This window comes from Microtus pennsylvanicus, chromosome X (genome assembly GCF_037038515.1).
Source record: "Microtus pennsylvanicus isolate mMicPen1 chromosome X, mMicPen1.hap1, whole genome shotgun sequence".
NCBI lineage: Eukaryota > Metazoa > Chordata > Mammalia > Rodentia > Cricetidae > Microtus > Microtus pennsylvanicus.
In genome coordinates, this window is record NC_134601.1 from 34,182,416 (window position 1) to 34,207,637 (window position 25,222).

A 25,222-nucleotide genomic window follows, 5' to 3' on the forward strand; every position below is an offset into this window, starting at 1 on the left:
GTCTGCTTTGCTTAATCATACTTCAATTTCTTGAGCTCTAAGGGGAGAGATTTTATGGAGACATCCCACTTAGAGCTGAGTGTTCCAAGGTCTGTCTGTGTCTGTCTCTTTGCCTCTCTCTCTCTCTCTCTCTCTCTCTCTCTCTCTCTCTCTCTCTCTCTCATGTGCTATTGTGGGTCCCCGTATTTGTTCCTATGTGATGCAAGAGGAAGCTTCTCTGATGATGGCTGAACAAGGCACTGATCTATGAGTGTAGCGGAATGCCATTGGGAGTCATTTTATTAAAACACAATTAGTATTTGTTTTGACCCTAGGTGTCCGGGGTATCTGGTCTCTGATTCTTGGTAACTTAAGCAGTTTTGGGTATCGGTTTCATCTCATAGAGTGTGCCTAAAGTAAAATCAAATGTTGCTTAATTACTCCCACGAGTTTTGTGCCACCATTGTCCTAGCATATTTTGTAGGCAGGAAAGATTGTAGATCAAAGGTTTTGTGGCAGGGTTGGGGTTTACGTTTCTCTTTTGATAGCCTGAATAATATCTTCCCATTCCAAAGATACTAGAAGATGGGGTGAAATGTAGTCACTATGTAATCACCGTCTTGACCTGTCCATGTCAATGAGTTGTATTAACGCTGTCTTCAGAAATAGCAGCTTGCTGTCAGTTTGTGGAAAGCAAACTATTGTCTCGGTAAGAGCCTGGGTGTTTGGGGGGTTTCCATGGGACCCCCTGGCCAACAACCTAATTGAATGTAACCCAGTCTCAGTACTAGAAGCTTCGTTTGGTGACAAGAAATGGTCAGTTGGGACTTCATCTCCCCAATTATTTGAAGACTTCTTTAGGATCGCCTTCATATAGTTTAGGAAGTTTCCACTACACTAGGTTTCTATACCACACTTCAAATTCTGCAGTAGAGTTTTTTTTTTTTTAAACAATCTCACTATCAAACCAAGGCTCGCCTGGAACTTGCTTGTAAACCAGGGTATCCTTGAAATTATGATGTAACCAAGTTTATGCTTGAATTTGTGATAATCCTATGTAGCACACTAAGCACACAAATTTTAAATGTATAGTTCAAAAAAATTTTATGTTTGTAAATGTCACCAAAATCAAGTATAGTCGTTTGCTGCCCCTTAGAGAGTTTTGTTTTCTCTTCGTAGTGAATACTTTTTCCTGAGGTAATAACTATTTTGTTTTCTATAATCATATATTCATTTTGCTTGATTTAAGCTTTATTTAAATAGAATCCCACTGTGATTATTCTTTTATATATGGCTTCTTTTGCTTAATACATTATCTGTCATATCCAGTTTTTTTCTGTGCAATATTCTTGTGTATGGTAGGCCATATTTTAAACTTCATCTTTTGTTGATTGATTTTGATTTATTTCTAAGTTTATGATATTATAAAATTACAGCTGATTTAGGCATCTTAAATCATATTATTGGTTCACAACACACTGGTTTCTTAGAACTAACAGCTAAATGTAGAATTGTTCTGGTATATTTAATTAATAATTCTTTGAGAAATGTCTTAATGAAGGAACTTTTGTCTGGACATCTTATAAGGAGACACTTTCTGAAGAAACAGTTAAAGATGAAAATTTGCCATGTTTTCTTGAGAAATTTTAGGTTCTCTGCCTGGCAGACATTTGAGAACATTTTACTTTGGCCAGTAAGCTGACTCTTCATGCTTATGGGGAGGGATTTATTTTCCTGGTGTCTGGTACATACTGTGCACATTAGGGACGAGAAGCCATTTACTTACAAGGTCTATCTTTTTTGGATAGTGACAAATTTATTGTCTTTTCTTGGGTAATATGCTTCAAATGATAATAAAACAACAGGAAACCAGTTTAAAGAATTTTTCCTTGGGGTCAACTTGGAATGCATCTTTAGTTTTGAAAGTGAAGGTACACTTGCGATTTTATGCAATCGCCAAACTTGACTTTGGCAACTTAATTTTACATTATTTCAAAGGTAAAGATTTTTTTTAGCATCATATGTCTGCTGGCAACATTTCCTAATGAAGTGTGATATGGAAAGGGTATGGGGAAAATTCCTGAGGTCTGGGAGGATGTGGAGGGGGTTGTAAATGAGGGTAAAACTGGGAAAGTGCTCAAAATGAGGAATAGAGTTCCTGGAAAAGACTCCAGTTCTCCCGAGGTGGTCTGACACTTAGCATGCTACCAGAGGGACCAGAAGGAGACCACCCTTAACTACTTTCACAGTACCATCTTATTTTAAAGTTTGTCCTTTTCCCCCCACTGTCTTTGTTTATTTTTAAAGCATTTAATCAGTGCTGAATGGTTAAAAAATGACATGGGGATATTTTAATGGACAATGACTTGACATACTACGCCTATAAATTTAAATTTTTCTGTATGTAGTTACAGAGGTATTAGAGATCCTCAGAGGCTCCATGAATCCTGAGTCAATTCCAGAATCCTTATTAAGGCTGCCAAGGTCAGCATCTTCTGGTGCTGAATGTTTCCCTAGCCTCAACCCTTGGCAGTCCACACGTGATGTCAGTAATATGGTTTTTCCGTCTCTCTTTTCCCTCTCCCCCTCCTTCTCCTTCTCCCCCTCTCTATCTCTACCTCTTTCTCTCTGTCCTCAGTGTTTGGGGTGTGTGTGTGTGTGTGTGTGTGTGTGTGTGTGTGTGTGTGTGTGTGTATGTGTGTGATATGTATCCATGTTTGTATGGTGGTGTTCAGGTGAGTGAATGCATGTGTTAAGTGTACACATGTATGTGCATGCATATGGAGTTTAGAGGTTGGCTTTGGGTGTCTTCCTCAATAAATCTCCATCTTATTTTTTGAGGTTGGGTTTACCACTGAACTTGAACCTCACTGATTGGCTAAGATGACTTGCCAGTGAATTCCAGAGATCTAGCTGTCTCCACTTCCCAGCACTGGCATTACACGAACACATCACTGCACCCAGCTTTTATGTGGATGCTGCGCATTTGAACTCAGGTTCTCATGCTCTTGCAGCAAGCACTTTACCAACTGAGCAATTTTCCTCTGGCCCTGGTTCATACTTCTTTATCCTGCAGCATCTTTTCCCTACCTAGTTTGTTGAACTCTCTTTTCTGTTAGTTCCCTTCCTTTCCAAAGCCTCCTTTGGACCCCAAACTGGCTTAGGCAAACTACATCTGTGCTGCTTTTGTCCCTAGTATAGTTGCTTATGATACTGCACAAAAATTAACTTTTCATTTCTCGTACCAGAAAGTATGCTCTATTTCCATGGCCTGGTCACTAACTGGTCACTTGGTCGGTACTAATTAAAGATTGGCATTCATGTTTAGAAGAATATATCAGCTAGCTTAATTATTTCAGAGATATGGTCTCATGTAGTCCAAGATAATCTCAAATTTGATAATGTAGCAAAGACTGACCTTGAATTCCTGTTCCTTCTGATCCAGTCTCCTAAATGCTAGAATTACAGGCATGTGCAGGCATGTAGTTCTATATCTGGTCTTTTAGACCTTTAGTGTGTTCATATATTTGGTAAACATTTTATTAACCTTAGGGATGGTTCTGGCAAAGCTTTATGACCAGAGATACAGGGAACAGATAATCACTACATGCCCTGAGACTTTACAGAGTTCATTTTGATACAGAGACATGAGATGTCCACAAATAACAGTAATCTAAAGTACAAAGGGCTTGGTGCTATAATAGAGATATAAATAAAGTACTGTGGATTTAGAAGAGAGAACTTCCCCTAATGTTTTGTTGTTGAGAAAATTAATGGGAAAAACTAGAAAGTGGCATTTGAGATAAAGAATTAAGGGCAGGTAAGACAGGAATAAGCAAAGATAGAAATCTTTCATGTATCTTGCAGCTTATTTGTGGCCTAAGAGAGTAGATACTGTGAGGTTGAAATGGACAGTAGAACACGACAGGAGCTGTGTGAAGCCGCCCTGCTGGGGAAACCCTTCAATACCAAGCTGATGAGTTTGCATTTGGTCCCCCCCACCCCCCGTCAGGTGCAATAGCCTTAGAAATCTGGGACAGTTTCTTTTTAAGTCTAGTGACATTAACAGAAATTCCCTTATGACTAATCTATGAATGACATACCTTAGGATCTTTGAAGGAAACCAGTATAGATAATTTCTATGTCGAATAGTATAGAAAACCTCTTGGCCTATAGCTCTTTTCACATCATATCTGTTTTCAGTGAAAACTTATGTGAAGTAACAGATACAAGTGACCAATACATTCTAAGAAGCAGACATTGAAATTGCCAAGGGAAAAAACACTACCAAGGCAGAAATGCCTTAAAAATGCAGAAGAAATACATCAAATGTTGTTTGCTTAGGAACCATTTCCAAAACATTGCTGTCTGGAAAATTCTAGATACAGTATATGAATTGTACTGCTGGTAGTTATTACTTTTAAGGTAACTTTAGGTTATTCCAGTTAAATATAACTCTATTCTTCTAAGCTCATTCTATCTACTTCCTCTATAAGCAGTGAGTACTGCATTCCAGTCTGTTTTATGGCATCTGGTTTCTAGCCGTGTAAAGCCAGGCCTTGAATGCTGTAGGCCTCAGTTATTACATTTTCATTGGTCTCTGGATACAGTTTGCACCAGAATAGTACAGAGCAGTAAGAATGCTGGATGAACAATAAGATTAACTAGTTTTGAGTCCTGGTTATACTGTTCACTAGACACTTGGCCCTTGACAATTCTACCACCTGTCCTAAGACTTTTTCTTTTCCTCTCTAAGATGGAAATAGTGGTTCATGTTCTGTCTTTCTGAAGGGGTCTGAGTCCAGGATTACATACAAGTACTCTAAAAACCATGAATGGCTTTACCGAGAGTTGGGCTGCACTGGCTAGCTTTACACTCTATAATGTGATCCCATCTTACCTCTATTACCTCACATTTCAATATTTCCCAGGACCTACCCCTTTCCAATGCGAGCGAGCGCGCGCACACACACACACACATAGTGTTCTACTCATCTGGAGTATTTTCTTCTCTCATTGCTGCTAAATTCAAGCAAAAATTTAGACACCAGTTCAATTTGTATCCTCCAATACCTATTGATTGCCATTTCGTTGGATTTTGACAATACCTAGTGATTGTCAATACTTGCCTTGTGAACTGCCTTTTATCCTTATCTCTTTCTTTTACATAAGGCTCACATTAAATCATTTTAATATCCTTAGCTGGTTCACTTAACACTTAGTAAATATTTATGAGACTCTTATCTGTTTTTTTTTCTGTATTCCTCACAGTACCAAGTTCAGAACACAACTTAGTTCATTTACTTCAAAATTCACATTCAGACTTTCTTTTTTAAAAAAATATTTATTTATTATGTATACAATATTGTGTCTACTTGTATGCCTGCAGGCCAGAAGAGGGCACCAGACCTCATTGCAGATGGTTGTGAGCCACCATGTGGTTGCTGGGAATTGAACTCAGGACCTTTGGAAGAACAGGCAATGCTCTTAACCGCTGAGCCAGCTCTCCAGCCCACATTCAGACTTTCTTAAGAGAGACTCATGAACTCATCTTTTCCAGGGCTTGGAGTATTCCCACTGTCAGCTCACTCTACCCCCACTTCTGTGGTTCTATAGCAACCCTTAGAATATAAATGGTTATGACAACTCACTGAGATGATGAAAACATCTCATGCCCATGCTGCCCTGCACAGTAGTTATCCATTGTGCGTTTTGAGTGACTGAAATGTAGCTTAGTGCTATGAAGAATTGATTTTTTTATTGATTTTTATTGAGCTCTACATTTTTCTCTGTTCCCTCCCTACCTCTCCCCTCCCCCCTCAACCCTCCCCCAAGGTCCCCATGCTCCCAACTTACTCAGGAGATCTTGTCTTTTTTTTTTTACTTTCTACTTACCATGTAGATTAGATCTATGTAAGTTTCTCTTAGTGTCTTCATTGTTGTCTAAGTTCTTTGGAATTGTGATTTGTGGGCTGGTTTTCTTTGCTTTATGTTTAAAAACCACTTATGAGTGAGCACATATGATACTTGCCTTTCTGTGTCTGGGTTACCTCACTCAAAATGATGTTTCCTAGCTTCATCCATTTTCCTGCAAAATTCAAGGTGTTGTTATTTTTTCTTCTGTGTAGTACTCCCATGTATAAATGTACCACATTTTCCTTATCCATTTTTCAGTCGAGGGGCATTTAGGTTGTTTTCAGGTTCTGACTATGACAAACAAAGCTGCTATGAACATAGTTGAGCACATGTCCTTGTGGCACGATTGAGCATCCTTTGGATATATACCCAAAAGTGGTATTGCTGGGTCTTGAGGAAAGTTGTTTCCTAATTTTCTGAGGAATCACCACACTGACATCCAAAAGCTATACCAGCTTACACGCTCACCAGCAATGCAGAAGCGAAGACCTGATTTTTAAGTTGGTGCTGAAGCTTAAACTTGGAGCCCCACACCTTACCTTTCACCGAGCTACATTCAAAACATCTTGATTTAATTTTAAAAAGCATGTGTAGCTACTGTATTGGACAAGTGGCTTTCCAGTTTTTTCTAACCTTTCTAACCTTGATCATCACACTATGAAAAATACATTTTAGATTGTAATCTAGTTTATATAAATGTAAGCAGAATCAGCCAATTCCCTCTGTGATATTTAATTTCACTTCTTGTTTGTGTGTGGGGCTTGTGTGTTATATGCTTGTCTGTACATGTGAGTATAGAGATAAGGAGGATATTTGATGTCTGGCTCTATTGCTGCCTGCCTTATTCTCTTGGGACAGGGTCTGTAGTTTAACTTGAACTTTAATCTTTTGCCTAGATTGGCCAGCCAGTGAGCTCCTGGGATCTGCCTATCTTTCCACAACTGCCTCCCCCAACTACCATAGCCCAAAACTGAGATTACAGCAAGCAAGACCATGCCTTGCTTTATTTTTGTTGTTATAGTGTTAGGGACTCAAACTTTATTGCTTTTACCCACTGAGCCATCTCTCCAACTCTCAATTTTATTTATTTATTTTTTTAAGTGGAAAGCAGGAAAAGGAGATTGATTCAATGTGGCCACACTGGGAAGAGGGAAAAAGACATTCACCAAACACACAAGTCTGTCTTTGAGGGCCTGAAGTGAGATCAAAGTTCTATTTGAGGTCATGGATATGCATGTCTAATCAATCCTTGTCAAGGTGTGGCCATGTCCACCGAAAGCACTGACTACATCACACTATGTAGATTTCATAACCCTTGATGAAGTATGACCTGAGGGTTTGAAAAATACATCATACATTTTAAAGTAGAGTCTGAGGTCCAAAGAAGTGCAGTGGATCCTCCAAGGTCACAGGTTAAGTGAAATGGCAGCATGAGGGTTCAGCTTACATTTTGGAGTTTCTAGTCTAGGACCATTTCCAACAGAACTTCCTTCTCTTTACCATGGCAGGTATGGAAAATCCCAGAGAATCATAGATGAGGATCAGAAAACCAGTTAGCATGCCATTTGACTGGACAGTGTCCGTTTCATTTTTCTGCATGAATCATGAGCTCGGTTTTTGAGGATTACAACTGTGCTAGCTTGGTTTGACTTGTCCAGTGTTACTGCTATAATGGAGCACGGAGGTGGGATACTTTTAACCCACTGCATGTGGCAGCGACTGAGTGGATGGAGAAAGCGTGAAGAATCAAGGTCTTCTCACCTCCATTGTGGAAGAGGGGCCTCAGGTCTTAAATTATATGGCCACTACATATTGTTCTGCATCCCTGTATCCAGTGTGCTGCCGTCTTCTCAGCAAACATACATGGTGCTATGACCAGAGCTACACTCATCTTTGTTCAGTTTAAAATTTTCTAACTTCTTGATTGTCAGACCCAGAAGAGTCAGACACAGGGAAGGAAATAAATGAAGAGGGGCAGGACCTTTGCCGAAGTCAGCAGAGACTGGGGGAGACCAGAGCAATAAATAAACCCAGGCAGAAGGAAATGAAGGCACATTCTGCCATGTGCCAGAATTTTGGTGTTCTGGATTTTTCTTCTGACTTCTAGGCCTTTTTAATTAACCTGCCATCTACTGTGCTTCTTTTCAAAATTCCTTTGTAGGTGGGCTTCTCCTTCCCTTTTGAAATTTGGCACCATGCCTACGCGTCTAAACTGTTGTGGTTTCTCCCCTCTTATCACCCGCCCACCCACTCCTGTATTTTCTGTCAACATCTCATCACTCACACTTGAAAGCTACAAGTTATTTTTTAGTCTCTCGATTTCACCTGCCCCACCCTACACCAAGTTGCTTGCCAAGTCCACTCAGTGCTTCCTCAACCAGGAAGTTCCTCCCTTCCCCATTACAGCTTCTATCTTATTGTCATTGTTGTGAGTGTGCTATATGAGAAACAGATGGACATGTTTATGTCCTTCAACAAAATCAGAATTTATTGAACAACAACAAATTCGTAAGTTATACTGGTAGCTTGCTGGCTACAGTTTGCCAAGTAGCCCTGGTTTTATTATAATATTAATTACTAATATTAAATCTCAGAGCATACATTACACAACAAGTGGTAATTCTATTTTTATGTATGAAGGTTATAGGATAGCTACAGAAGTATTGAAAAGGCTGGAGCAGAGTTCAAGGGGTTCAAAAAGTTCTCACTGGAGACAGGTAGAGATCCAGTGCACATGCAAAGAACATCCCTTCAGTGGTAAGATCAGGTACCCAGTTGGCAAGCTGCTAAAGTTGACTTGTAGGGCTGCAGGGTTGAGCTGCAGGGGTTGCAGGCTGGACTAAGTTGAACCATAGAGACAAGGTCTAATAGATGGATTAACAGAGTTATGGACAGCAATGTGAGTAGCTGTAGGGACCAAGCTGAGCTGAAGCCTGGTGGACAGTCACGAGTACCTGCTAGTACCTTGACAAACATACCAGGTGATCAGTGGTCTGCATCACTAGAGGCTGTTGTCATAGCAGTACTAGGTGTCCTTCAGGGTCTAGATGCAGGTGTTGCACCTGTTGCCTGTCTGGTGAGTTTGATAAGTTTTGGATCTTTTTTTTTCTGGTATACTTTTAATATGCCCGTGTGTTCATATAGCCCCAGCTTCCCAGTTTGTAAGTACTACATATGTGCTCTTAAACTTGAGATGGTCCATCCACACCCTAGTTGGCCTTGTGTCCTTTCTTTTTCTTACCTTCTACCATACTTTATATGCTCTACATCCTGCTATTAGCTGATTCCAGAACCATCTTCCCTTGTAGATTCAAAAAGCCTTCGAAAGACTATTGTTGTATCTCACTGATTAGCTTTTCTTCATGCCCAGCACATAGAAGGCACCCTGTAGAGTTTATAGAATGAACTGTGTGTATGTGTTTTCTCCTGTGAATGCTTTGATTTTGAAGATGTGACCTAGCAGTATGTTAAATATGCATGCATTGCTGAGGAGGCTGATTGGAACCAACAGTCCCTGCTTGCAGTTAGAAAGAGGAACCTGCAAGGAGTTAACCTCTATCACAAATCCCTCCTGGCCCTGAGACTCTCTAGCCTTTTTCGAGAGCTTGTGGTATTTCTTTCTTTAGCACAAGGTTCACAGTATCTTGGAGCCTTGTTTTGTAAGGGTCTTTGTTAAACTGTAGTAAAAAACATCTTGTTTTTCAAGGCAATCTTCTTTTTCATGTACTTGTGATTTTCCAAAACAACCCTGCGAAAATATAGCCATTCCCTGGGAAAAGTATGACATCAGCAAAAATGGCAGAACAAGGGCTTTTGAAAATTCTCTCCTTAATGGCAATGGAACAACAACAATATCAACAAAAACTCCGAAAACTAGGCAGCATATGTCAGTCAATGTGTTCAGAATTCTGGAAACGAAAGACTTGCACCAATTCAGGGTCCATGCAACCAAGAAAACCAACAACATGTTGGGAAGAGGAACTTTGTGGTAGTTCTTGTCTGGCCCCGTCTTTGGCCTTGTACTTTGTAGCTAGAATATCCTTGAAAATCAACAGTTTAGTCCCAGAAACGCCAGCTGCCTCACTAAAGAACTATCCCCATGTCCTCTGTCTAGTCCTTCCTTGGAAGGCCCCACTTCGAAGTCTTATTTACTTGACCTCATCTCTGGGTTGCAGAAAGCCTTTTACCCAGAGTGTTGTTTTTTAAACCATTAGACACAATTAATTTTTCAGTTGCTGGAAGCAGTAGATAACCTTTTCAGCTAACTAACCAGAAAGCTTCCAAGGAAAAACAGAGGGCTGAGATACCTTGGGGATTTCTAAAAGCTTGAGATAGTCCTGAGAATCTAGAAAACACATGTATACTCAGGGCTGTTACATTCCCAAGGCTGTGTGCATTTTCAGGACACATTTTTCTCATTCTTGAGCTTTACACAAGCAGAAAATAGAAGACGGAGAGATCTCCTGACTGGGTTGGAGGTGAAGACATACCCTAGCATATGTATAGCTTCCCCTTGGTCAAGGATGGGAGGCACTTTGCGCCCTGGACTTAAAGGAAATCCTGGTTTAATCATTAAGCTAATCCAGTAGAGACGTCAGTACAAAAATTATTCCAACAAGGTGGAGTTTATTTTCCCTTAGACCTACTAGCAGTTAATTTTGGTCAACCAAATGGCATGTTTGTATCCTCACCTGGAAACAGCCTGAAAGAGCAGGATAAGCTTGGTATCGTGTTAAACATGAAGGGCTAGCCAAGTGGAGTTGGTGGAGTGAGGTGAGTTAAAGGGTTTGCTGGTAGTCCGAGGCAACTGTGTCAGAAATGAGATTATTTTGTTACTACCTCAAGCACTTCTCAGGTGGCTTTGTCCTCTGTCTGAGTACTCCTGGTGTTGGTCCTATTTTTCCTTTCCCATGTGCACTTAGAGATAGAAACTCTGGGCCCCTTCTGCCATTTCTGCTAAACTCATCTTCTGTTTGTTCTGTATGCGCAGCCTTGGCTCAGGACTTACTGCTGCAGACATGCTGCATCCTGGGAGTCTGTCTTCTGAGAGGAGAAAGGATACAAATAGAAGCTATAATGACCTTCTTGCAGGCCTAGCACAGCTTGAGAATGGGTGAAGAGCCAGAGTCAAATTCTTTGGCTACCATTTTATTCGGAGCCATCCTAAATGAAGCAGGGCAGTTGCCGTGGACTCTAAAAGGGCTGCACTAAAGTGACCAGATAGCTGGCCGGTGACTCATTGTGGCAGAGTTGGCAATCCTTTCCTTTGGGCCATACTAAAAACAGATCCAAGGCTTCCATGCATCCACGCTGTGCATTGATACAGTGTCCCCTGTCCTCACTCTTGCCCGGGTGTCCGAGAAGCTCTCATTTCCCCATGCTCCTCTCAAGGTACTTTAAAAAAGTCTCTTTCTGTGGAAGAACACTGGCTGTTCATCTCCACCTGGTTGTTTCTGCCTGTAACGGGCTAAGGGTGAGACAGTGAGGTACACCATGTGATTTACCCTGCCTCCGTCACCCACCAGCCCCTGGGAAGGGCTTGACCTGAATGATCATTTTTAGCCTGGTATTTCCTGTGTGGGGGCCAAGGCCTGAGGCCAGAGGCAGAGAGGTTAAGAGGGCACAGGTTCTCTGGCAGAATGCTCTCTGGGGAATGAGATAGCCGTCTTGTGGCTAAGTTCTTTAGGTTTGAAACACTACAGAGACTGTAATCTTAGTAATGAAAACAAACCAACGGAGAAAGGCTACTTACATTCCTGAAAGCTGAGAATTCTATAATGTTTCAAGAAAATACTCTTACTTAACTATGTTTCTAAAAGTGCTTGCATGGATTGTGACTTAAAACTCCAACAAAATGTGCTAAGCAGAGACACCTGCCTTCAGGCTTGGCAAGGTCTCCTTTCTCCTTTGGAGTATTTATTTCTGCGAAGACAACACTATTCTGATTTAGAAAACAAAAGGCAAAGAATCTGACCTTTCAAGTGACTTCAGCATACCCCACAGGGCCAGTGCGACTCGCACAGGAAAATCCACCCAAGGGACGCTTAGGGACTGCTTTGGGAGGGTCCTTGTAGCTACTTATAGCTGAACAAAAGGGTCCCTATTCTCTCCTAGTTTCCTTTTGGGGAGAGGCTGGGAGCTTTCAAAAGCCGCGAGATGGGATGTCTTTACTTTGGGCTCACAGTGCATTTTCTCATGCAAATAGAACCATAAATTGTGAACTATAGCTATCAATTTATGTTTTTCTGGTTACAGATTAAAACAGATTTTGACATGCTGTTTTAGGAACCTGTTCACCACCTATATTATTACTATTGCCTCAGAAGAAAATTACTTAAAAACAGTTTGGAGGCAGGACCTCTCCAAGTCTGATTCAAGTCAGTCTTGAATCTTTTAGCCCACATGTTCCTCCCTCCTGCAGAAGTGACTGTGAACTTGAACCTCTCAGATCACAGAGTTGTAAGTTCTCACAGTAGAGCCTGAGAACAGATGGGATTTAGCTTGTTTTCACTTGGTTGAGAGATGACTGTAGCCGAATGTAATAGGAAAACTGGCTTTTGCTATTCACATCCACCACTCAGCACCTCTGAAAGCATATTGGTCTGGAGGGGTGGATTCTCAACACACCAGTTCCTTAGCAACATCAGCTGTGTCTCCGCTGATTTAATTTAATTTTACAGTGTCCGTCTGCTTGAGGTCAGGGTCCAGTCCCATAGGTTAAGATTTCAGTCTCGCACAACTGCCCACACTTGAGCTATCAGTGTGACCTCTTCTTTGACTAACTGGCAATAAAGTGCAGTTCCTCTGACCACTGTCTTGCATTCCTCCCCGCTTGTGGCTTAATCATTTGCAAGGGTTGCTCACAGAGCTCAGGAAAGTACTTACTGATATTTCCCCGTTTATTATTTAAAAAAAAAAACATTGCAAAGGATGCAGATAAATAGCTAGGCAGAAGATATGTATGGAAGTGGGAGAGGCAAGAAGCTTCTGTTTCCTCTGCAGGTTCCATTACGTGTTTAACATATCCAGACCTCCCCAAACACTGGCGCTCAGGAATTTTTTATGGAAGCTTCATCATGTAAGCAGGAGCTATTTTTGACTCGGGCCCCAGCCTCTCTCCCCTTCCTGCAGGACGGGAGTTGGAATGAAGCTTCCATGCTTATAATCGCTGCATAGTCTTCCAGGTGACTGGACCCATCTGAGTGCTTACCAAGAATGATTAAATTATTAAAAATGAAGACACTCTTATTACCCATGAAATTCTAAGGGATTAAGATCTCCATGTCTGGAACTGGGGTCGGAGACCAAATAATAGAACAAGAAAAGAGATGCATCTGACATCCCGGTGCTCAGGAAATTACAGGGATTTTCAAAGCTGTGTGCCAGAAAATGGGGGCAGTGAGCAAATATATAGTTCTTTTTATATCGCAACAACACAATGCTCATTTGTGAATCCCAAGAACAGGTTCTATTTATGATCAGCCTCAAGAACTTTCTTTGTGGGAGCCATATGTATGATGGAAAATAAAAGCACGTTAAAACGATCTAGTCTTCTAGCTACAATGTTATCATCCCAACAATTGTATGTTCTCGGGGCGTGTTACAGCCTCCTCCAAGGCCTTGGCTGCTAGAAACCTCACCATATAAACCCCGTAGTATTCCCTGAGAACAGACAGGAGCCAAGCGTGCCAGCATAACTGTCTTACCTTGGTCTGCTAGATAAGTGGGTGCTTATGAAGGAGGCCTGTGAAAGAAGTTTTCAAACAATTCTGGGCATGTGGCTTTTCAAACATCATTTTAAATGGAACCATGAGAAATAGGTCAAATGAAATATGAAGGGCTGAGGATGTGGCTCAGTAAAATGCTTGCTATCTACCCATTTATTTAAATATTGAAATACTCCTTTAGAGTCAAGTTGATGACCTTTTAACTTCAGGGCAAAGGTAGAAATCGGCGAATCACAGGAGTAAGCCCTAGCTATGAGATTATGTTTACATTCGTTCATTTTTCCTTTAGTTATGTCCAAGTATGAAAACCAGATTACTATTTTCACTGACTACCTAGAAGAATTCCCGGATACAGACGAGCTGGTATGGATCTTGGGAAAGCAGCATCTTCTTAAGACAGGTAAGTTTGGCGCACTGATTAGGGAGGCCCCAGCTAAAGCGGGTGCCAGGGGTGCCTGGGGTTAAGGGCGCCTCATTTTCCTTCTAGGGTTGACTAAACATTGTCTTGCTAAGGGCTAATACTACATCACTTGTTAAGCATAGTTCCTTCTAAGGCCCCAAGAGGCCTTAGCCAAACATTTACAAAGGATTTTGTTGGCATGATTTACAAAAGCAGTATATTTTTATTCTTTTCTGTAAGGAAGTTCCGGTCCCATTCCTGAAGACTTTGGGACTCAAAAACAAATGCAATCATTCATAGTATTTATTACTAAGCAGTATCTAGTCATCGGGCTCTATATTTCTTATTCTTATCATGTCTTTGTGCTTCTAGACAAAACACCTGGGAACTTCCACATAAGCCACGGCTGTCAGAAACAATATCAGACACAAGAAACCTTCTGCTTTAGATCTTCTTGTGATGACTGCAGTGCCCTAGTTAGTTGATTCTGGTTCTGTATATAACTTCTAGTTACTTATAGTAGATGGAAAGGAGGCTTGAGCTTTCCCACTTATCACACGCATTCTTAAAGGATAGAAAAGGCCTATTGCCTGAGATGGGAAAGGGGCAGCTCTGGGATGTGTTACTTCCCAAGGGGAGATCTACAGAAGCCCTTAGCATAGCGTAAAGGATAGGAGGAAGCTGATCAAAGGGCAGGCGAAGAAGTTAGGCCTTGCCCTTTTCTGCGCCAGTGTTTTATTGGAAAATTGTGAACAGTGGAGAGATCACAAAGCTAGCCATTGTGAGACTTTAGCTTCATAACCCAGTGGTTCTCAACCTGCGGGTCATGACCCCTTTGGAGGATAAATGATCTTTTCATAGGGTACACATATCAGATATCCTGGATACCAGATATTTACGTTATGGTTCATGGTTCATAACAGTAACAAAATTACAGTTATGAAGTAACAATGAAATAATTTTATGGCTGGGGGTCACCACAGCATGAGGAACCGTATTTAAAGGTCGCAGCACTAGAAAAGTTGAGAACCATTGCGCCCATTTGGGAGACTTTGAAAAGGGACTTTCTCTCTCTAAACTGTCCCTTCCTTCTCCAGGACTTCCAGTGAAGGGTTGAGGAGGACCTTTTATATTTCTACTTTCCAAACAACAGGAAAAATCTAGGATGTGGAGTATGCTCTTATTCAGATAGTAAATTTGCAAATGTCTTCCCTCCCTTCTTTTTCTTGAGAAGGGTTTTATTCCATAGCTCAAGCTTACCTGGAACTCTAGAACTCACTATGTAGACCAGGCTGACCTCAAATCCACAGCCATCCTCCTGCTTCGGCCTTCCAAGTGCTAGGATCACGGGCATTTGGCACTATGCCTGGCTGGGAAAGACCTTGCAAATTGAATATTTTGTTTGCTGAATTCCTCCCTAGCATAGAGCCAAGCTGGAAGCTATAGGGGCTGAAGAGGCAAGAATGATCTGTGTGAACGTTTAAAGGGTCAGGCATATAAAAATAGCGACATTTGGCATAGACTTACAACATACTAGATATCAACTAAGTGCTTTATAAATGTGTATATATATGTGTGTGTATGCATATTTTGACTTTATGTGAATTATCTTCTTGAATATGCATATCCTTAATGAAGTAGGTATTGCTACTCCTAATTTTATAGATGAGAAAACAGAAGCTCAGAAACATTGAGTGATCAATTTCTATATACAGTAAGTAGCAGACCCAAGTTAAGTCTCACCCTGCTACAAGGTTCCAATATGTAGCTCAAGCTGGCCTTGACTTTGAAATTCTCCTGCCTTAGACTCTTGTGTACTAGGATTAGAAGAATGTGTCACTATACTCTTGGGTTGAGGATATAGCTCACTTGGTAGAATACCTAGCATGTACCAAGTGTTGGATTCAATCCCCAGCACCCTGGGGCTGGTGGCCATGCCTGTTTGCTTAGCACTAGAAAGTTAGAGACAGAATGCTGGTTGTGGTGGCACACACCAGTAGGATTTGCTGAAGGAGGCAGAGGCAGGAGGATGACGAGTTCGAGGCCAGCCTGGGCTACACATTTTTAAAAAAAGAAAAAAGAAAGATAGCAACAAAAGAATCAGAAATTTACCATCATCCTCAGAAATTTTGAAGCCATTGTAGGGTACATGAGTCCCTGTTGGGGGTGGTGCTTAAAAAGACAAGACAAGAGAACTCAACATTTTTTAAACTTTATTTATTTAGTTTATGTGTATAGGTATTTTGCCTATATTCAGGTCTGTGTACCAGGAGGCCAGACGATGGCATTAGATGCCCTGAAATGGAGCTACAGATGGTTGTAAGCCACCATGTGGGTGCTGGAAATTGACACCAGGTTTCCTAGAAGAGCAGACAGTGCTCATAACCACTGAGCTGTTTTTCAAAGTCCAAGAACTCTTACTCTGGAACATTGTCCATCTCTCAAAATGGGGGCTAAGTGCTGGGGACAAAGAAATACATACAACTCTAATTTTTGATTTGTTCCAAAAGATGGAATTAGAAACTATCAGTAAAATTTAAATTTCCCTTCTGCTTTTGAAAACACAATGACTATAAATTCTATACTAAATTCACACATGCATATATGACATTAAGAGAGAGAGAGACGACTAGAGAAGACAGAGCCATACCCAAGTGCAGGAGGAAATGCAGAAGCCATAATTGTAGTGATTGAAGCGAATTTGCATCTTAGAACGTAAGAAATAAGCTTTGGAAAGGTATGCAAGGTATTTGTGATATTATCCATTCACTTACATGAAAATAGGGCACTAGATACTATGGATAAAGTTCCTATGCAGTTAGTAGGAGCATTTCCGTTTTAGTTAAATGTATGCATTTGTACCCCTTTTCCTACACATGAAGCTCTTCCAAACATATGAACTCCTAGTTTTAGATAACAGACGATGGACACTGATACTAGCATCCTTTAGGCTAGAGACAGTTGCCTTAGTGGATTATAGAAGATACTTGCTTTTCCTATTTCTTGTCGTTTGGGCATGACCTCAGTGCTAATACCTTTCAGGATCCTGAAAATCTTTGAGAAGGAGACAGGAAGTATCTCATATCATTAGAAGAACCTGTAGAATAGCTCTGGTGAAAATGAAGGTAAAGAGAAGTATTGAAATTAGTAGGCTCAAATGGTATTAGGTTTCCTGTGAATTCCCCTAGTTCTATAACAATCAACTTGATTGGCTATCTGAAAGTAAGCTTGCTGCTGACGTAGAAGTCAAATGTAGGCATTTTTTAAGATGGGATATGATGATTTAATTTTAATTTCACATTTAATTACAGAAAAATCTAAGCTGTTGTCTGATATAAGTGCTCGTCTATGGTTTACATACAGAAGGAAATTTTCACCGATTGGTAGGTATATCATTTGTTGTGCTGTGCTTTCCTTCTTGTAGATAGCTTGCTTGAGGTTATCAATGACATCACAGAAACCTCAGAATTAACAGCTCACTGTGGCAAAGAATTTGATTTAGGGGAGCAGGTAAGTTTAACATTTCATCCCAAAATGTCTTTGTGGAAGTAGCCCATCACGTGTGGTTCCATGGTGTTGTAGTGTTAAACCAGTAGTAATTTTGGCCTACCTTTAAGTGTTCATGCAACAGATGGTATTTAAAGAATCAAATAAGCTTTCACTGGGTAATATCTAACTATTAAATTGCCTTTCACTGCCATATGGTGCTATTTGACTATAAAAAAGGCTTAGGCCCTGAAGGAAAGAAAATAGTTCCTCCTATTATTTTCTCGTGAAATGAAAGCACTTTGATATTCAGAGACAAATTGAGACAGATTTCCTTAGAATTCCTAGCTGCCATCTAGGGAAAAAGAAAAGGATAGTTTGATAATTAAAAGTATTTGTAAAGCATTTGTGAGCAGCGTAGCCATGCCTTAGTAGCATGGAAAGCTAGGGAAAGAGTCCTATAAGTGGTGGAAGTTACTTTCTTAAAGAACAGCTTGTCAGACCAAGGTTGGACCTAGTAATAGGAGTGAAATTAACCTTTCTGTGCTGGGCCCAAACTGAAGTCCACCCAAACATTTTCTTTGCTTTTTAAGTAGTAGTATCACAGCAGACTAATCTTTAGTATTCTGGGGTTCTAAACTGCTAATGTTCACTGGGGGAAGAGACCTTTGCAAAGCTGGACAATTCTTTAGTCAACTCTGACAGTGTTTAGAAAGAGCTGATCTGTTCTTTTGTGGGCCTCACCCTACCTTTCCTGCACTAATATAACGTCAATCCTAGCGTTAGCAACAGCCCAAGGGCGCTCCTCCAGCTCCGAAATCTATCCACACTCCCTTAGTCTTGACATGGCAGTGCCCCCCCAGTTCCTACAACAAAGGGGTTGGGATGCAGGAGAATAGCTTGGCCCACCTGTTGCACAAGAGTGCTCACTTCTTCGGAACTAGACTTCTGGGATCATACCTTCAGAAGACTTCTGCTTCTGAGGTGGAAAAGAAAATCAAGTTATCTGATTATGTTGGGCCTTTTGAATAGGACCCTAGTAGAACTCATCCTGTACACATGTTTGACTTTTACTTTATATCAAATCTCCTTCAAATGACACCCATTGTCTCATTTATTAACTGACTTTATATTTTTTAAAGATGTAATACATTTGTAACGTATTAATAGAATTTTATATAAGACCATACTCACGATACCAAGTATCCTTTGTGGGTTCTATAACTGTGAAATATTTTCTCATTTATTCTTATAATGCCCACCGATAATAGGTAGAGTATATGCTATTATCTTCAACGTATAGCTGAGATTTAGCTTGTATTGGTCTTCTGCCTAATCTAGGGTTCTTTCATTTATTTGTTGTTGTTGTTGTAAACTTCATTAAATACATTTGGACTAGTCAAGAGCCTTTCATATGTCTTTGATCATTTTGATGTCCACCCTCGGTGGTAGTATTTGTGCTTTAGTCAAGGTAATCTCCTTGTTGATAGTTACCTGTGATAGTTACTTGCCAAAATAGCATGCATACTCTGAAGTCTTCAAGCAAGAAACCCAAGGGGGCTTGCTTAGTTATTTGTTTGCTTTGTCTTTGACTGTAGACTCTGTTTCCTTTGATTCAGCATTGTCTTTACAAGTTCCACTCCTATATTCAAATCCCATATATGAGCTCTAAATACATTGTCTCTCTTTTCAGAATTCGTGTATATGTATATGTGTTTGTAGTTTCAAGCATGCTGATGATCGCGAAAAGATTAATTTAAGAAACACATTTTCATGCCCATCCATTTTGCCAACAGGGGGAACAGGTCCTTCATCTGATGCTGGCTGGGGATGTATGCTACGCTGTGGACAGATGATGCTGGCCCAAGCCCTTATCTGTAGACACTTGGGAAGGGGTGAGTTCCATTTGGTCTACAAATGGTTTCTGAGACATCTGCCCTATCACTTGCTGCTGGGCTTTAAGAACATTCAGTAACGAGACTGCAGATCCTAAATTGCCTTGTAACAGCTCAAGTGTTGGGCTGAAAAGTCAACCAAGCCCATCATGAGAAGGAACTAGCTGATACTTCCTTATGACTCACCAAGCAAGAGTTATTTCCAGGGACAGAACTAACCTGGGGCAGATGTGTCATTTAAAATTTCCATTTTTTACTGCTGTTTGAATGGGTCCTGAAAATGTCAGATTAAAAAAAGCTGTGACCCTAAACTGGGCATGGTGGCAACCCTGTCTGTGCTCAGGAGGCAGTGGTAGGCCGATCTCTGTGAGTTTGAGGCCAGCCTGGTCTATCAGAGAATTTCATGACAGCCAAAACTTCCTAGAGAGACCCTGTCTCAAAACACAAACCAAACCAAATGAAAAGCTGTGGCCATGGTGGCTCACACCTAAAGTCCTCCCACTCAGAAGGCCGAGGTAAGAGAGCTGCTGTGAGTTTGAGGCTAGCCTTGCCTGCATACTAAGTTTCCAACCAGCCTGGACCACAGAGCAAGACGCTGTTTCAATGAACAAAACAAAACAAACAACCAAAACAAAATGAGAAGATAACAAAGAAAACAGGAAGAAGGGTGTGGTGATTAGTCTGTTTCTGAACTCTTTTTAAAATACCCATGTAGCTCAGGATATAAATGACCTAAAGGAAGTGCTTAATGAGGAAGCCAGTACTATTTTGGTTTTGGTTCCCTGAGTATGTCCATTTGATAATGAATAAATCCCTAAATTAGCTTTCTCAGGAGGCAGCTTCACTATTTAAGAACCTTCTGGTTATTCTTATTTTCTCTGTGACATATGCTTCTTCATGGACCTCTGGAGGATGATCTTGGATGGACACCAGAGTAAAAGTCCAGTTTCCCATGCTACCAAGCTGCTGAGCTTGCTGGCTGTTGTTAATCTCACTGTGCAGACTCACAAGTCCTGTGCCAGCTTTTAGAGAGGATCTGCAAAGTGCTGGGGGAGGTTTTCCAGCTTCTTGCCTTCCTGCTGGGATTTGGCTATTCTGTGCTTGTTTTCTCTGTGTACTGTCATCATTTCTAGCCCACAGACAAGAAAACTGGGGCTCATGGCAGCGAGGTGATTTGTTCAAGGGCAAGCAGCTTAGATGTGAGATTAAAATGCTTATACTTTGATTCTGTGTCCAGCAAGTATACTACACATACTTCTTAAGCTAGACTTATTATTTTTTTAAGGGATAAATCCGCATTTTGCTAGCATATATCAATTGTACAAAGTAGTAGATTTTATTGTGACATTTCCATACATTGTATTTTGACTATAGTTTCTCTATTACCATTTCTTTTTTAAAAAAATATTTTTAGTTTTTAATATTATGTTTGTATGTATGTATGTGGATTTGCATATGTGTGCATGAATGTAGTGCCTACAGAGACTAAAAGTGGGTGTTGATCCCCTGGAGCTCAAGTTACAGATGGTTGTGAGCTATCTGACCTGTGTTCTGGGGACTAAACTTCTGTCTTTCACAAAAGCAGCATAGTGCCCTTAACCACCATCTCTCTAGACCCTCTATTGCCATTCCTTATCCCTCCTTCCCACCTCCTTTGTCCCCTCTTACTCTCCCCCATAATCCCTCTTTCATTTTCATGCTTCACTTTCTTCTCCCTAGATTCCACATATGAGAGAAAACTTATATACACAGTTATCAGTCACTGTTGCTTAGCTGAAAAGCAAATAGCAGGGAGGATTTGGATAGAGCTTGTAGTTAAAGTAAATTAGAAGAGGTAATTTTGTAAGGATTTTGGGTTCTTTCTTATTCAGTCACTTTACAATTAAGATGAGGTATTCATGTGACAGTCATCAAAAAGTATTTGGTGGCCCTTAGCTACCCATTAATCAAGATTTCCCCAGAACCAGATAGTTGAGTAGCTATTGAAATAAGTTGGCTGTGGTTTGTCCTAGTGGATATGATAGAGTTGAAGCTTAAGACTTTGGGTTCAGAGAAACTAGAAGCAGAAGGGAGCTGAGGGATCCAAAGATGATCCTGTAGACTCATGTACATGGCCAAAGTCATTAATTCAGACCTTAGTTGTTAGACAGGGTCTCTCACTGAACCTGGAGCTTCCTGACCTGGCTAGACTGGCTGGTCAGTTAGCCCTGGAGATCCTCCTGTCTCTCTCCCCAGCACTGCATTATGGTGCATACTGCTCCTGCACTGAGCTGTTTCCATGGGTGCTGGGTTTCTAACTCTGGTTCTCATGCTGGCCATTGTTTTACCAATGGAATCATCTGCCTCCTGCTTTGTGTTTGGTTGGCTGTTCTGTTGAAAAAAAGGTCTTGCCGTTTATAGCTTAGGCTAATCTCGAACTAACAATATAGTCTAGACTGGTGATGAGATCAAAATTTTTCTGCCTCAACCTTCTGTATGCTGATATTATAAGATTTTTTCTCTCCCTTCTCAATATACAATTTTTAAAAACACTTCCTTAGCAGTGAATTGTGTCTATTATTTCCACATAAACTTTCATATATCAGAATAGCACTTCCCGTCATGAGACCCTTTGGCAATGCTGCCAGAATGGAAGGACAAAAGCCACTGTAGAGATGAGACACTATGGCGTCTGGGTTATATCCTTGCAGCATAGCTGCCAGAAAATAGCTTTGTGACACTGTTGGTATGTAATTGCTGGCCAGCTCCAGCCCTTGGGGCAAGTTCAGTATTCAATTCCATCCTCAGCTTTTAACTTCCCCACACATGCTAGCCAAGTGATCTCCATTCCCCAGCCCTGGCTTTCACTTTATCCCCACCACATCTATAGAAGTCAGTTTTGCAGCATCTGCTATCTAAATGAAAGATACTCAGAAATATGCCAGCTTCACCAGCCTACCTCCTCAATGTAGCTTTCTTGTTTTCCTTTTAATTTATTGCCGGGTTATAACAGTTACGGCTGATTTTAACCCTTTTTTATCCCCTCTCCCTGCAAAAGATTGGAACTGGGAGAAACAAAAAGAACAGCCCAAAGAATACCAAAGGATTCTGCAGTGTTTCCTAGATAGAAAAGACTGTTGCTATTCGATCCATCAGATGGGTAAGATCATCAGATTTGTACTTTCAAATTTTGTAGATTTTCACGATTGTTGCCTATGAACTTTTTCCTTCCCTACCTTATATGGAGCTTCACTAAGTTGTCTGTCTGCATTTTCATGCCAAAAAAAAAAAAACCAAAAACAGGAGTCTGTGGCTCACGAAAGGTATTTTGCTAACTTGTTGATTTTTTTCACACACAACAGCACAAATGGGTGTAGGAGAAGGGAAATCAATTGGCGAATGGTTTGGACCAAATACAGTCGCACAGGTGTTAAAGTAAGTAAAAGTCCGGTGCCTGCTTGTTCTACTTGCTTTTATGCTTCCACCGCCCCAGCCAACTAAACTCCTATCCTCTTAAGTATGCTTGCAATCCCATCCTTCCTGCTAAGCCATGAAACATCTCTACCATCTTGTTCAGATACTCCTTTGATGTGCATAAGTATAGGCCTCTGTCTTGGTATGTCAGAGCTGCAGTCACTGGTATCAGCGCAGGTGGCTCTACTCCAGGACTCATTCTGTTTCTCGTCCTACAGATGGATGTTCATTTGCCAGGGAACCATCAGCCTGTGGGGTCTTTTGAAGTTAATAGATTCATACTAAGTGCCAGAGGCTTAACTGGATTAGGCAAGAAATAGACTCCTATCCTGTATAGTAATAAAGGCCTCTACTGAGTCAGGAAGATGACTCAGTGGGTAAAGGTGCTTGCTGCCAATCCCAATGACCCGAGATCAGACATGGGCAGCAGAGAACCACCACATGGTGGAAGAAGAGAACCAACCCATACAAGTTGCCCTCTGACCTTCACACACGCACCATAGACTGTACCTCCCCCTAAATAAGGTATTTTTTTTAAAAAAAAAAAAACCTCACTAGTTCATTTAGCATTTACTGGGTGCCTTGCTGTATTGAGTACTGGGTATACAGAGATAACAGACACAGTCCTCACCTCAATGGACTGACTGCCTATTGGAGGATGCCAATCCCAAGGCAGTCTTGGGATTAGTTTGGTATCTGTTAGCAGGTTTAAAGTGATACTTTCATAATTGCCATTTTATATTGCACAATTTGTGTTTTACCAAGAGGTGAGGTAGAGGGGTCACAGTGCAAATGGGGTGAGTGTCATCAGTACCCACATCTTCTCTCACTTGTAGCTCTCTCCTTCCTGACAATTTGCCAATGGATGAAAACTCCCTGCGGGCAGCCTGTATTTGTCTTGTTCATTCTGTAGCAGTGGCCCATAAAACTGCCTACTACATAGAAGCACCCAGTAAGCACTCAATGAATAAATGAAATTGGCAGCCAGAACCTGGGGCTAGATGTAGGGATCAGAAGATGGAGATCATTAGGCCTCCTTTGGTGTAGTGTATTTCAATTCCTGGCTATTATGGCTCCGTATAAAGTAGAGAAGGGGCTTTGATTCAGCGGTTAAGCAGTCTTCAGTGAATAGCCCGTGGAGCTGTGCATACGAGGTGAGTAGTCTGGATCTCCTGGGACCCAGGGACACTTGTATCTTGGCTTTATTCCCTGATACCAATGCAGCTTCACTGAGTCCACTTTCTTGCCTTAGTCAGAGTACCTTCTGGGCATCCTTGCCTCTCCTGAGCGAGGAACTGGCCGTATTCCAGAAGTGCAGTAGGAACAGACCCAGAGAAGAATGTATAAAATATTAGAGTCACTAGGCTGAGCCCCAAATCTGGTTTCACATAGATTTTTTTTCTTTCTTCTATGTTTTATATTTTAAGGTTTTTAACAATAAACAAATGGAAGGTCATTTTTAATTTCTTGTTAAAATCAGCATATTGTGTTAGATATCATTATGACATTTGCAATCAACGTGTTTTATGCTTTGCCTCCCCCTGTCTCCCCACCCCTGGTTATTCTTGTCTTCCCCTGATTGCCTGACCCCCAAGATTCCTTTCCTCTTTTATGTCCCATCTGTCCCTTTGCCCTCTCTCATCTATCTCCATTCTCATCAGGATTTAAGTATGCTCAGATTTTTTTTGTGTGTGTGATTGCCTCTGTTAACAATAGCACATATGCTCCTTAACACAGTAAAAGACAGACATCATAATTTGGAAATCAAAATGTATTTACTATATGTAAACTATTGAACAGTACAGCTTAACCAGTGAGCTGTTTTCTCTGAGGATCAGCTGTCTGATTGGAGTTGCAGCTCCCTACCACTGCTCTGCATCGGCAGAGGGTCTTACACTGTGTGTGACTAGCCCTGGGAATGAGTTCCAATTCAAAATTCAAAGTTTGGTTTCTGCTGAATGTTTGTCAGTTCCACACCATCCGAAAGTAAAAAAGTAGTAATAATGATTGTAAGTGAAACCAGAGACCATATAATCACATCATTGTTATTTTGAGAAAGGCGCTGAGTTAAAATTAGTAAATTAAAAGTGTAATGAGGGCTGAGGAGATGGCTCAGTGGATAAGGTTCTTGGCTGTGCAAGCATGAGAACTTAAATTTGGATCACCAGGAACCATGTAATAAAAAAAGAACAAGGAACATGCGCCTGCAACCCCAGCCCTCCGGGACAGACACAGGAGGATCGCAGGGTCATTGTCTAGCTGAAATGGTGAGCTTCAGGGTAAGTGAGAGACCCTGACTAAAATAGTATGGTAGAGAAGCAACACATCATCTTCTGCGCTCTCTCTCTCTCTCTCTCTCTCTCTCT

The 25,222-nt window shown here is 41.0% G+C and overlaps 1 protein-coding gene across 3 annotated transcripts in view; it reads left to right on the top strand.

Moving 5' to 3' along the window:
* Atg4a (autophagy related 4A cysteine peptidase) overlaps window positions 1–25,222 on the top strand; it is a 54,450-nt gene that overhangs the window by 16,254 nt on the left and 12,974 nt on the right. For 2 of the 3 annotated variants that reach the window (XM_075958680.1, XM_075958681.1), the window contains 5 exons: window positions 13,912–14,022; window positions 17,334–17,405; window positions 19,305–19,403; window positions 22,441–22,542; window positions 22,745–22,817. In XM_075958680.1, coding sequence (XP_075814795.1) covers window positions 13,912–14,022; window positions 17,334–17,405; window positions 19,305–19,403; window positions 22,441–22,542; window positions 22,745–22,817 — 457 coding nt within the window. Of the gene's footprint in view, window positions 1–10,540; window positions 10,669–13,911; window positions 14,023–17,333; window positions 17,406–19,304; window positions 19,404–22,440; window positions 22,543–22,744; window positions 22,818–25,222 lie in introns of those variants that run through there. The other variant, XM_075958682.1, reaches the window with a different exon arrangement.